At 44.0% G+C, this 13013-nt stretch overlaps 1 protein-coding gene across 1 annotated transcript; it reads right to left on the reverse strand.

The window, feature by feature from the left end:
- Positions 1 to 8767: 8767 nt before the first annotated feature.
- Positions 8768 to 11576, reverse strand: FZD2 (frizzled class receptor 2). Its single transcript, XM_018555207.1, has one exon. The coding sequence runs from the start codon at positions 11370 to 11372 to the stop codon at positions 9708 to 9710; it is 1665 nt and encodes a 554-aa protein (XP_018410709.1). The 5' UTR covers positions 11373 to 11576; the 3' UTR covers positions 8768 to 9707.
- Between the last annotated feature and the right edge of the window lie 1437 nt (positions 11577 to 13013).

A 13013-nucleotide genomic window follows, 5' to 3' on the forward strand; every position in this document is an offset into this window, starting at 1 on the left:
TATAGCAATAAAAACCGGAAGGGTTCCCGGGTATTCCCATGTTAAGACTTATTATAAATTTGGATCCTCTGTATAGATTACCCAACACTCAAGAACTAGACATCCACTTGGATATTATAGGGATGGAAGATATGGTTGTACAAGGGATGCATGAGTGAGTGCATCATACAGCCACTTATATTGTCTTCTGGCAGGGCACAATGGGAGAATGAGTCGTGACATTCATATGTAAATAGCGCCGCCCATTCATATGTAAATATCACAGTTGAGACTATTTTCAGTGGGGGGCCAGTAGCCCCTATCTTAATTTTGGTTGCCCCTGTCTGCCTGACATCTTGTGTCCGGGTTTCAGCTGCCAGGAAACCCGGGCACAGCATTCAAAACCTGGACTGTCCAGGTGAATCCTGGATAGGTGGCAACCCTAAGTAGGGAGGCAACTGTTGTGACACCACTGAGGAGAAGCTCCTAAAGAGAGGAATCAAGGCCACAATCTATGCCAAGGTTACCAACACAATTCTTTATCAGGAACTAATGCATTATGAAGTGGCTGTGTGCTGCAACAGCACAAGGAAAAGAAATGAATCCAGACACAAACCAGAAACCATAATTTATCAGAATATATTGGTTGCCCACAAGAAAACATGATAGGCCACAAGGGCCTTACGTATAGTAAGGCGTAAATGAGGTACAGCTAAAGGTAAAGGTGCATTCTTTACTACAAAGCTAAACTTTGGCCCTCCAGCTGTGGTGCAACTATAAATCCCCATTATGCATCTGCCTCTGGAAGCCATGCCTGTGGCTTTCGGTGGTTGTGTAGTTTCACCACACCCGGAGGGCCGAAGTTTGCTTACAACTGCAACCTGGAGTGGTAAGCCGTAAATAGGAGAGAGTGGACAAATGGTTCTTAGCTTTTGGCTAAAAGTGGCTGTTGTAATCTTAGTGTGTTGGCTAAGTCTTGGCTAGGATTACAACGATCAAATAAAGTATCTTTGAATGTCCACTTTGCTCCTCCAGATTCCACTTTGTAGGGGTAAAGCTCCCCCTGTGCAGCTTCCCCCAACTTTTCCCTTGAGATTGAGAACACAACTATCCAACCCTCCCCTCATGCCAAGGCGCTAGGTGTCATCCTTGACTCGGACCTCACCTTTCTTCCCCACATCCAATCGCTATCCAAATCCTGCCGCCTTCACCTTCGTAACATCTCCAAAATACGCCCCTCTCCAATGACACCGCAAAACTACTCATCCACTCCCTTGTTATCTCTCATCTTGACTATTGTAACTCCCTCCTCATTGGCCTTCCACTACACAGGATATCCCCCCTTCAGTCTATCATGAATGCTGCTGCTAGACTCATTCACCTAACCAACCGCTCAGTGTCTGCACCCCCCCTCTGTCAATCCCTACACTGGCTTCCTATAGCCCAAAGGATAAAATTCTAAATATTAACAATCACTTACCAAGCCATCCACAACTCTGCCCCCGGATATATCTCAGACCTTGTCTCAAAGTATCACCCTAACTGTCTCCTCTGCTCTTCCTAAGAACTTCTGCTTTCCAGCTCCCTCGTCAACTCCTCCCATGCTCGCCTCCAGGACTTCACTAGAGTCTCTCCCATCCTCTGGAACTCTTTACCCCAACCTGTCCATCTATCTCCCACTCGGACTGCCTTTAGGCGATCCCTTAAGACTCATCTCTTCAGGGAAGCCTATCCCACCTGAACCTCACCACTCAACCATACGTTCTCAAACAATTCATCCCCACACAGCTACCTCCTCATGTATCACTTGCCCCTCCCTTTTAGATTGTAAGCCCTCAGGGGCAGGGCCCTCCTTACCATCTTGTCTTGTATTGTGATTGTAATGTCTTCCTTTGCTGCACAAATTGTTGGCGCTATATAAATCCTGTATAATAATAATAAAAAAGCATTTACAATTGTGTGCACAGTACGTTGGAAGTGTGTTGATGTTGTCGATTGTACGCTCTCACAGGCAGGGCCCTCCTAACCATCGTGTCTTGAATTGTAATGTAACTGTACTGTCTCCCTTCATATGGTAAAGCACTGTGCAAACTGTTGGCGTTATACAAATCCTGTATAATACTAATAACAATACTTTGGATTTGTATGGATATTTATTTGTGGATGAGCACCCAAGCATTTCCCTTACAAATAGAGTGCGGTGGCTACGCATGGGACTATATATATATATATATATATAAATTATATATATAATGCTATTGGAGTAGCCCAGGGGATAGAGCCAGACACCACGCACACAGATACACACCGAATTCTCTTACACACTGCAGCTATTTCCTAGCCCCTTTAATTGAGCACAGCTGCAATAACACTACTTAATTTCAAGGCCTTGAGAGTGGAAGCTCTCAGGGTGGGGACGGTGGAGAACGTGGAGCCAGAAGGTGTGTGTTAGGTGGCTCCGGCAGGGCCTCCTTTGTCATGAATGAAGCCTGTACATTCCAGACAAGCAGGAAGATAATCATAGTCCATCTTGGCATAATTTACTGCAGCTTATTAAGGTAATTTACTGTGGAACAGGCACACACATGACATGTTCCAACTCGAGGACTCTTTTGGTCAGGGTAACTGTGTACGTCATGAATTCTGTGCATTTCTTGATCAGACATTTTAGTTTTCCAGGTCGGGATATTAGTAATTTTTGCCACATAGAAACCTCCTGGTGCAGTTCTGTGACCCTGTCACAACTGTATAGAAACAGTTCTGCATTATTTTGGTTCAAATGACATTGTCTCTTGACCGAGGACAAGGACGGGTTGGACTCATTCTCTTACCCGTGCATGTGCTGATCCTTGTTTCATTCCTGAGAAACTTTTACTGGTCTACTGTCCTCTTAGGCCCCTTTCCCATTAGCTGATCAGGAGGGGACCTGTGTACAGATCCCCTCCTAATTGCAGCGGTACCAATAATAAAAATATTATGACAAAATATCCCTTAAATATCTGATGCCAGTGTAGGAATGAATGTAAAAGGAGATCGCCGCATTACCCTTGGAGGCTTGATTCACCTTTATTGAAGGCAGAGTTGCTTAACCTCAGTGCTGTCACAGAGTAGGGAGTGGGGCCTTAGCTCTGTCCCAAAAAAATAAATACAGCCATTGTGCTTGAATGTATCCTTGATGCATTCGAGCACCATGAATGTATCCCTGATGCAGAGCACTGATGGGCCAATGCCCGCCAAAATATTTTTTGTTTTAATTTTGGACAGAATTGGGAATGAATAAAACCTGTTAGGTTAATGGTCTGTGTCCCCATTGGGAAAATGTTGGGACAGGAATTGATAGGAATTCCCCAGTGTGGACACTGCATCAAAACACTCTCTTTTAGTAAATTGGTAAAGGTTAGAACCTCTATCTGTTATAACTGTCCTAATCTTTCCAGCACAATTACATCTCCCTCCTCATTTCTTGTCTTGCCGTTACCAGGACAGGAAGTGAACAGAAATCCCCCCAACTGCAATACCAACATAGCAGTAGTAAGTCTTCTCAAGACTTTCCAAAATTGAAATAAAAGCTTTGGCTGGAGATGGGCTTTAAGATCACAGCCACATTGTGCCTGCTTACTTCATTGATAACTATTATGTGCTAAGAAGAATACATACAGATCCTTTCTTCCTTGAATTCTTCCCCAAGTACATGGCTGCTAGTGTCAAAGGGGCCTCATAAACCTTTTTGTTTTGGGCTGTGTTCCTGAAGCTCCATTAGGGTTATGTAATGTGGTCACTTTAGATGCACATAGTGGTTTGTGAAGTTCTTTCAAGCAAGTCTGTTACCGTTCGTAAATTCTGAAAACTACAAGTCTGTCTGAAAGCAGGTTATTAACTTTATTAACAGAAACGCCTCTGTTCGTAGCCCTTTGATCCCAGGAACACGCTGTCACTAAGTGCTTGGACTTCCAGAACACCAGAGAACCCACCCAACCATCCAATAAGACTCCCTCAGGGAACAATAGGGCTCCATTTCTAGATATAGGCACAGTGGAGCCTGGTTTTGGGTGGATAACTTAGTTACTAGGTTGGAAAAGTGAAGGCTCTCGGTGAGTGACACAGCATGCCAAGGCGTAGGAAGGCATCCAGAAGATACGTGAGAAGCAAAACAAGGCGCTAGAACTTAGAACTTTAGGTTTTTAAAGTTTAACAAGCCAACAGTCTAGCTTTAAGCACGTGATGAAATGAGGTGCCCCAGTGTATATGATGTATCTATTATTATTTTAGTTATGCATTGATAAACTTACCCTTCTTGTGCTTGGGTCCCTCAGGAGTGCCACACAGCCCTAGTGTCACCACAGTACTTTACTATTATCTAGTGTCGTGGGACCAGGGGTGCCCTCTTACCTGGGGTCCAGCGGGCAAGGCAGAGATTGTAGGGTCCTTCTTGGGGTGATTTGGTGCCCGGCAGCGGCTGGTTGCAGGTGTGTGCATGTGCTTGTACCGTTGCCGTGGCCTATTAGTCACCTCAGGTGCTGATCATTGCCAGGGAGGGCCTTGCGAGCACACCTTCTCCCCTAGCCATCACATTGGTTCCCAGAGACCAGTAGCTTCCTCGTTGCCCAGACAATGGGGGCGTTTTTGGATCTCCTGGGTATTGACCCCTGGCTTGTCTCCCCATTTATGATACTCGCTGCCTGCCTCAACCCGGACTGCACTCTGACAACGCATTTTGGATCATCCTAACTTGTACCTCAGCCTGGACTCTCCTTCTGGAATTATTTCCTACTATTGGGGTTCACTCCAGCACACAAGGGAACTTCGCTCCCTCCCTAGCATCTAGTTATGCATTATTAAACTTACCCTTCTTGGACTAGAGTCCCTGGGGAGCACCACACAGCTATAGTGTTGCCACAGTACTTTACCATTAATATTCAGCACAACCAATATGGCCGACTTGCTTGACTTTATTTAAAGTGAACCTGTGCTTTGGTATTGCCCCCTCGCTAGTAGTACATACCCACATTGCCATTTCTTCCCCTTCTCCACCACTGCTAGGAGTGAAGAAAGACAACTTTGTGAAAAGCTTTGAGACACTAGATTCGGAGCTTACACAGGGTTTAGTACTCTTCTCATTTAGCACTGCAGTGCCGTCACAAGGCGTGAGTCACATGCTCCTCCGTACCCTCCATACCGTAATGGGTATTTAAAGCTGAACTCTGGTATTTTTGAACTCTGGTAGTTCTAGGGGTAGAGCAACAAGCTGTAACACTTACCTTATTCTGGACTCCGGCAGGCTCCGGCGTTCTCTTCTCTCCGATGCTCCAGAATACAGGCAGGCCCTCACATGCAATGCAGGACTGCTGGCCCTGCATTGTATGTGATGATGTCACCATGTTACCCCTGGCTAGAGCACCTTAGAGAAGGGGCTCCAGTCATACAGTGGCCTGCTAGAACAAGGAATAAAGGTAAGTATTACAGCTTATTCATCTACCCTTAGACTTAATGAGCATTTAAACCTTGCAGGGCAGGGGACCCACTACAAAAGGATTTTGAAAGAAAATTTCAGAGTGTGGCTTTTTATCCATTTGTAATGGCTAAACAGACTAAACAGAGCAAGGAGCATGTGACTCACGCCTTGTGACACCTTGCAGGGGAGCAAGATAAAGTATGTGCTGCTAGGGACGGGGGCAACAAATTGAATCTTTTGTTTTGCCCTTCACAAGAAAAGCAAAGGTTTGTAGCTCTTGGTGGGGACATCTAATAATATGCCATGATAATTTGCTTGCTCAGGCACTAGAGTTGTTGTATTTTGAATTAAGCTTTACTACTAAAAATGGAGCGGACGTCAAGTAATAGTTTATAAGGCCTTAAACCAGACCTAGCTCTCCACTACACTTCCCCAGAGTCTGAAAAGTCAACAAAAGTCCTAAAGTAACCAGCTTGGCTGTAGAAACCATTGTTGTGGTCATGTGACCAAGTGCTTAGGCATTTGACTATGCTGGTTTCTTCTGAAATGGTGGAGCAAACTCTGATTCAGACATTACCCAATCAAACACCTAGGGAAGGTGTCACGTGATCGGCTTCCTTGCAACTGCAGACAAAGCAGAACTTGTGTTCCATTTTCTGACTGTGGACCTTTTTTCAATGCATGGCCACGGACATAACATAGGATTTGCAGGCACAATTTGACCTTCTAGTGATAATTTTTTTAACAATTATCACATGAATGATCACTGCCATGTTTCCTGAGCAGGCGGGCATCGGGGGTGCGGACATTCCAAACATCGTTCCTATACAGTAGTGGTGATCACCTGGCAAAATCCAAGGTCATCCTTCTACTATTTCTCTGAGAATGCCGGGCTGACAGTGTCTCCTGGTAACCAACCATATCAAGTGGTGACTATGTTATGGCTCTAGCTACTCTGAGATGTGAAAAAGTCTATTCCAGTTGTAGGCAATCTTGGCACTTCAGCTGTTGTGGAACTACAAGTCCCATAGGACATTACAAGATGATGGGATTTGTAGCTTCACCACAGATGGAGGGCCAAAGTCTATTCGATCCCAGTCTATTCCAATAAATTAACTTCTCCGCATCTAGCAAAAACAGACTGTTGTTGAGTATACCTTATATTGGCCCCGCATGTACTAATTTGATTGTGTGATGAATGTGGTTGTATCCAGCAACTATCTATCATTTTTACCACCATTTTGATTTCTTTTAACAGATTTTGTTGGATGGAAGATGACAACTTTTGGATAAGTTGAGAAAAAAGACAAAAGCGCGTTGCATGGAGCAATCAGTCAATTCTAAGTGCTTGTTAACACCATCTCCAGACCAGATGTGGATGCGTTTCTGCAAACACGGTCAACATGTGTTCCGGTGCTTTTTTGTAAATTCCCAATTGACTTTCTAGTGCATGTGCATGCATTCCCGACCAGAAAAAATAGTGCATGCAGTATTTTTTTTAAACGTCCTGGAACTGAATGCAATGGTGTGAACCGGCCTCACTTTTTATCATAGAAATAAATAGGGATGCGTTTTTGGACCAGACAAAAAAACTTTCTGCTCTGGATTTGGTCCGGACATGGTGTGAATGGGCCCTTAAAACAACAACTTACATTTTCTTTTACTTTATCTATCCAACTTTGAACAAATCAATGCAAAATATATTTTAGTTGCATTGAACAAACACTTCAGGTATCTGATTAAGGTGCTTTCATTGGACAGGTGATTGCTTGAAAAATCAATGCATGTATTGTAAGTAATACAGCTGCTGCTGGCTTTTTATGTAGATAGATTAGGACATATCAGGAATACAGATGGTTCTAGGGCTGCAGCTAATGATTATTTTCATAATCGATTAGTTACCCGATTATTTTTTCAACTAATCGATTGGTTGTATAAAAAAATTCTCTCTCCCCTAACCTACTAATTGATGATGAAAATAGTTGCCAACTATTCTCATAATCGATTATTATCGATTTAGTCGATTAGTTGTTGCAGCTCTAGACGATTCCCTTAGCAAAGTAAATATTCCTTAGCTTAGTAAATACATACTGAGCATTATTATTATTTTTTTACTTAGTATTTATTATTTACTGAGAACTTAGTAAATAAGGTAAAGCTGCGTTCACTTACATCATCCAATCACGTGCAACCAAAACCCCGTTTTCATTTTAAATTTCCTTTACATGATTGGGTATTTAGCATGAACACAGCTTCGCTTCAATATTAAGCTATGTAAAGATTCACTTTGCTATTCCCATACCCTAAAACCCCAACAACCAAAATAAAAATGAATGAAAAATAAGTATATTGCTGTAAACTGTAAGCAACTGATTACGTTTTGCAAATCATCAAGACATCTACTGTAGTGTATTTGCATTTGTGTATATATAGCTCTTTCTTTCTCTCTCTCTCTCTCTATATATGTAGTATACATATATACAGATAGATGATAGACAGATAGCGATATATATATATCATTATTTGATAGATAGATAATTGAAAGGTAGATAGATTGATAATTGATAGGTAGATAGATAGACAGATATAATTCATAGATCAATATGATAGATAGATATACAATTAATAGATAGATAGATGACAAATGTTCTAATAGGTTACTATTGGTTTTATAGTACATTACTTTTTGCTTTATTAAATCAATTAAAATGTCAGTAATTACTCCAACCCAGTCCGACCAATCAGAAACCAGCTTTCAGTGCCTACACTACCAGATGAAATCGGATTGGATACTACTGTAAAGTGCATATGTAAAAAAATTCTGGTGGCTACCTCCATAGAGAGAAGGGCAAAGAGAAAGACAGGCAAAGAGAGAATTGGTGTTGCTGGCGTAACGGATATTCGAGCAGAGGTGGAAAATAGCGGCACCATGTGTTATGTGACTTATTTGGAAAGTGTTCCATGATGGGATTCATAGCGGTCAGTGAAAAAGAAAAACCTGGTCATTAGGTTCACAAAGCTTTACACGCGACTCATTTATTGCTAAACTAGAAATAATCAAATATTCTTTTTAACCTGTACTAGATATGTAAAAGCCGAGATGGTTTGTTGCTATGGGTGACACAGATACTTTTGTTCCTCCCCAGCTCTGACTGACCCCCATCACATTAGCCTGACCCCATCATAGAGCTGTCAGATCATGTTAGTGGTTACCTCGAGATCTCATAACCAGTTCTTTGTGAACTCTTAAATGAACTTTAAAAACACAACCTCCTTCCCCGAAAACTTGCAGCGGAACAAACAAAGTAGAAAGCGCCGAAGACTTTCTTGGTTGTTCGTAACAAAAATATTTTTTTTAATTTTTTTAATTTCAAAATTAAGAAAAAAAAAATCAACATATATTTAAAAACAGATCAATACATAATTCGGATCAAGGGCTAGACAGTGTACTGAAGGCCCCTGATTGGTTTTTTAACGTCTTTCGGGTTATCTTCAGCGCATAAGGGGTTACGTGTCCCTTCCCTCTCTCATCCCACACATGAAAAGTTGTTGTTTTTTTGACAAGTGTCAAATCTGTACCACGTTCCCTTGTACAAGAATGTCATTTCTGGTGTCCAGCCAACTCCTCCTGTCATCTAGAAGTGATTATATGCATCTGTCCTTTTCAAATCATGCATTACAAATAAAAAAAAGGGAACTTATAAAATCAAGCACAAAATAAAACCCAACCCCCCCCCAACCCCAAAAAATAAAATCCAATTGTACCATTCTGACAGACACCATAGCAGCAGCGGAACCACCTGTCATAAGATGCCAAGATTCCAAATTACCCTCACGGATTCTGCAAAGTTTGTGTTGGCTAATATTATATAAGGGACGCTTGTACAAATTCCAAATTCCACTGTTCATCGGGAGGACAAATAAAAATTAGGAATAAAAAATACTGTAAATATGGTTTCCAGAAAGAGCCAAAGACGGACTGTATTCTAAAGAACTCCAATTATCCATCAGATATAGTCAGCAAACAACTGAAGTAGAAAGGGGTCTTTTTTTATTTTTGCCCATGTACATTTTCCGTTCCTCCAGTTCCTTAACCCTCATATTTAAATAGAAATATATAATTTACAAAAATCCTATGTACAGTCTTAATTACAACTCCAGAGAGATGTGCCTGAAGGTATCGTACTTCGATTTACACAGATATCAACAAGTGACAGGAAAGTGGAAAGTCTCGAGAAGGTACAGTCTAGGTGGTTATGGGTGCCACCATGAGTTCTCAAACGGTTGTCTCTCCGTGTTTGCTGTTGGTCAGCCTGGTGTAAAATTTCCTCCAGGAGTGAAGAGTTTTGCCTGACCAGATCCAGAATCCAGAAGTGATGCCGACTATAAGGGTCATGAGATACTTGATCATGTAGACAGTAAAGTCTGGGGTCATGCGTGGGGTGTACTGTAGTGGGCAAGGGATAGCTAGGCTTTTGCAGTTTTGACTCACCCAGCTACGTTCCCAGTGTTCTCTGAAGGCCTGTTCGTAGAAGTAACAGGCAATGACGATTGTGGCAGGCACAGTGTACAGGACACTGAAGACTCCGATTCGTACCATCAGCCGCTCCAGCTTCTCCGTTTTGGTGCCATCGTGCTTCATGATGGTCCGGATGCGAAAGAGGGACACAAACCCAGCAAGAAGAAATGAGGTTCCGATGAAGAGGTAGACAAAGAGAGGCGCCAGCACAAAGCCCCTCAATGGATCAATGCTATTAAGTCCTACAAAGCATACTCCACTGAGTAGGTCTCCATCGATCTGCCCCATGGCCAGAATGGTAATGGTCTTCACAGCAGGCACTGCCCAGGCTGCCAGGTGAAAGTACTGAGAGTTAGCTTCGATTGCTTCATGCCCCCACTTCATGCCAGCTGCCAGGAACCAGGTTAAAGACAAGATGACCCACCAGATGGAGCTAGCCATGCTGAAGAAGTAAAGCATCATGAAGAGGATGGTGCACCCTTCTTTCTTGGTTCCTTGTACAACAGTTTTATAGCCATCCTCCGAGAAGCCTTCATTGCAAACCACTTTATCCCCCAGCACAAAACCGGCAATGTAGGCCACAGACACCATAGTATAGCATCCAGACAGGAATATGATGGGCCTTTCAGGATAGCGGAACCTTTGCATGTCTACTAAGTAGGTGGTCACCGTAAAGAAAGTTGAAGCACAGCACAGTACAGACCAGATGAGAATCCAGACACGGGCAAAACGGATCTCATCTTGACTGAAGAACATGAACCCATCATTTCTTGTAGGTTCGCATGGAGCGGCACAGTCCTTTTCTCCCAAGAACCTGTAGTTCAGGTAGGATGGAACCTTCAGCACCCGTGGGCAGTGAAAAGGATGATCAGGTGTGGCATAGATGGCTGGCCCTAGGGTGCCATGCAGAGGTGGGCTAGTTGTTAGCAAGGTTGGCCCGCCATCTTCTGAGTGGTTCTGCCCAACACAGATTTGCTCAGCGCCATGGCGGGGAAAGTTTTCACATCGTAGCCTTTCTGGCCATTGGAAGCCAAATTTGTTCATGAGGGCTTCGCAGCCGTGTCTTGCACGTTCGCAGATTGATCGGCAGGGAGGGATGGCCTGCTCCAGAACCGTGCAAACCGGGGCGTACATGGAGCACAGAAAGAAGCGAAGCTCAGAGGAACACTGGACCTTCACCAAGGGGTAAAACTGATGGACCTCCAAGCCGGCATCCTCTTGGTTGGTGTGACCCAAAAGATTGGGCATGATTGTCTGGTTGTAGGCGATGTCCGTACAGAGCGGGATGGAGATGGGCTGGCAGAATCCATGCTCAGGAACCGAAATCCCCTTCTCTCCATGGAGCTGTGCAGAGGCAAGTAGGCACAGGGCTGGCAGGAGCAACAGGACTTGGCAAAGGGTGGCTCTTGGAACACCCTGCATGGCTGAAGCACAGCAAATAGCAATCCCCTAGGCACAAATCAATGGACACCAGTAGGATCCGATGTTCTGCTATGGAAAGTCACATGCGATTCCTAACTTTTAGTCCACTCTGGGACTCCGGATTAAAGTTCTGCAAAGTCGAGTGAAAGTTCAGCCTTGTGTGTCCCCCTGTACCTCTGCAGAGACGATGTGTCCTGTGTCACCTCCCCTTGCCGGATCGGCTTTACCAGGACCACGTCGCCAACTTTTACACCAGTTCTGGCTTGCTGACGTTCAGGTCGCTCCGGCGGAGGCAGTCCAGGCTCTGCTCCCTTCGGTTCTGATTCGGATCACTTTCCCTTTGTGCTCCGCTTCTCCTGCTCACTTCTCAACAAGCCGTTTCAAGGCGCCCTCTGTCCCAGGACCGGATCCTTCCCCGCAGCCAACGCTCAGGGGCCGCCTTGAAACAGCCCCGTCTCTCTCTCTCTCTCTCTGCTCCCCCCATAAGCCAGGTCCCAAAACCCTTCCCCAAAAAATCCCCCTTAGCCAATCAGGCGGCAGCCCTGAGTCTGGAGAGGGGGGGAGGTTTAGCACTCACCCCTCTGGATAATCAGCAGCATGTCTATAGGATCAGGGTCTAGGACCCTACCCCCATCCCATAAAGTAGTAGGAACTCAGTATCCTGCTGCACATAGTAATCCCAACCTAAAGCAAACTTCAGCAAACATTGTCTGTTTTATAAGATCTGAGTGCCGCCCTTCCCCAAATCCTGGAGGATAGAAGGATGCCTATTAATTCCCCTAATACCCAGATTCTAATGATGATGATGTGCTCTATACTAGGATAGAAGGATGCCCATTAATTCCCCTAATACCTATTAATACCCAAATACTGATGATGATGTGCACTATAGGATAGAAGGATGCCTATTAATTCCCCTAATACCTATTAATACCCAAATACTGATAATGATGATGTGCACTATAGGGTAGAAGGATGACCATTCATTTTCCTAATACCTATTAATACCTAGATCCTGATGATGATGATGATGTGCACTATAGGATAAAAGGATGACATTCATTTTCCTAATACTTATTAATACCCAGATCCTGATGATGATGCTGTACTCTATAAGATAGAAGGATGCCTAATAATTCCCCTAATACCTATTAATACCCAGTTCCCAATGTCATCCGTGTACATCTGCCTACCCATAGACTAACATTGGGATCATAGATCTGCCTGAACAACCTAACAGGCCTTTCAATTTCAGCCACAACCTGAGTAGGAAAACCTGACTCTGACTCTCGCTCTCTGTAGGGTAGCAGTAGTCCCTCTGCACAGGTCAGACATTCCCTACTGGATGAGAGTCAGAGTTGTCCAATCAGCAGGGGGCATGAGCTTTACTGATTACGGAACTATAGGCCTGGCTTGGCAGGGGGACGAGTCAGATCTCTGCAGAGAGACCACTGCTTCCACACAGGGAACAAGGGCCTCACACTGTAGCTTCTGGCAGCGGGCAGGCTTTTCTACTACTGTTCTACATACATATGAGGGCCAATTTCGACAGAAGCCAATGCCTTGTGGTTCTACTCCCCAGCCCCTACAATAGGATACAGTAGTGATGGAGGAGCCGCGATGCACATTGAGAGGGACCAG

The sequence above is a fragment of the Nanorana parkeri genome, unplaced genomic scaffold (assembly GCF_000935625.1).
Source record: "Nanorana parkeri isolate BGI_ZX_2015 unplaced genomic scaffold, ASM93562v1 scaffold187, whole genome shotgun sequence".
Classification (NCBI taxonomy): domain Eukaryota; kingdom Metazoa; phylum Chordata; class Amphibia; order Anura; family Dicroglossidae; genus Nanorana; species Nanorana parkeri.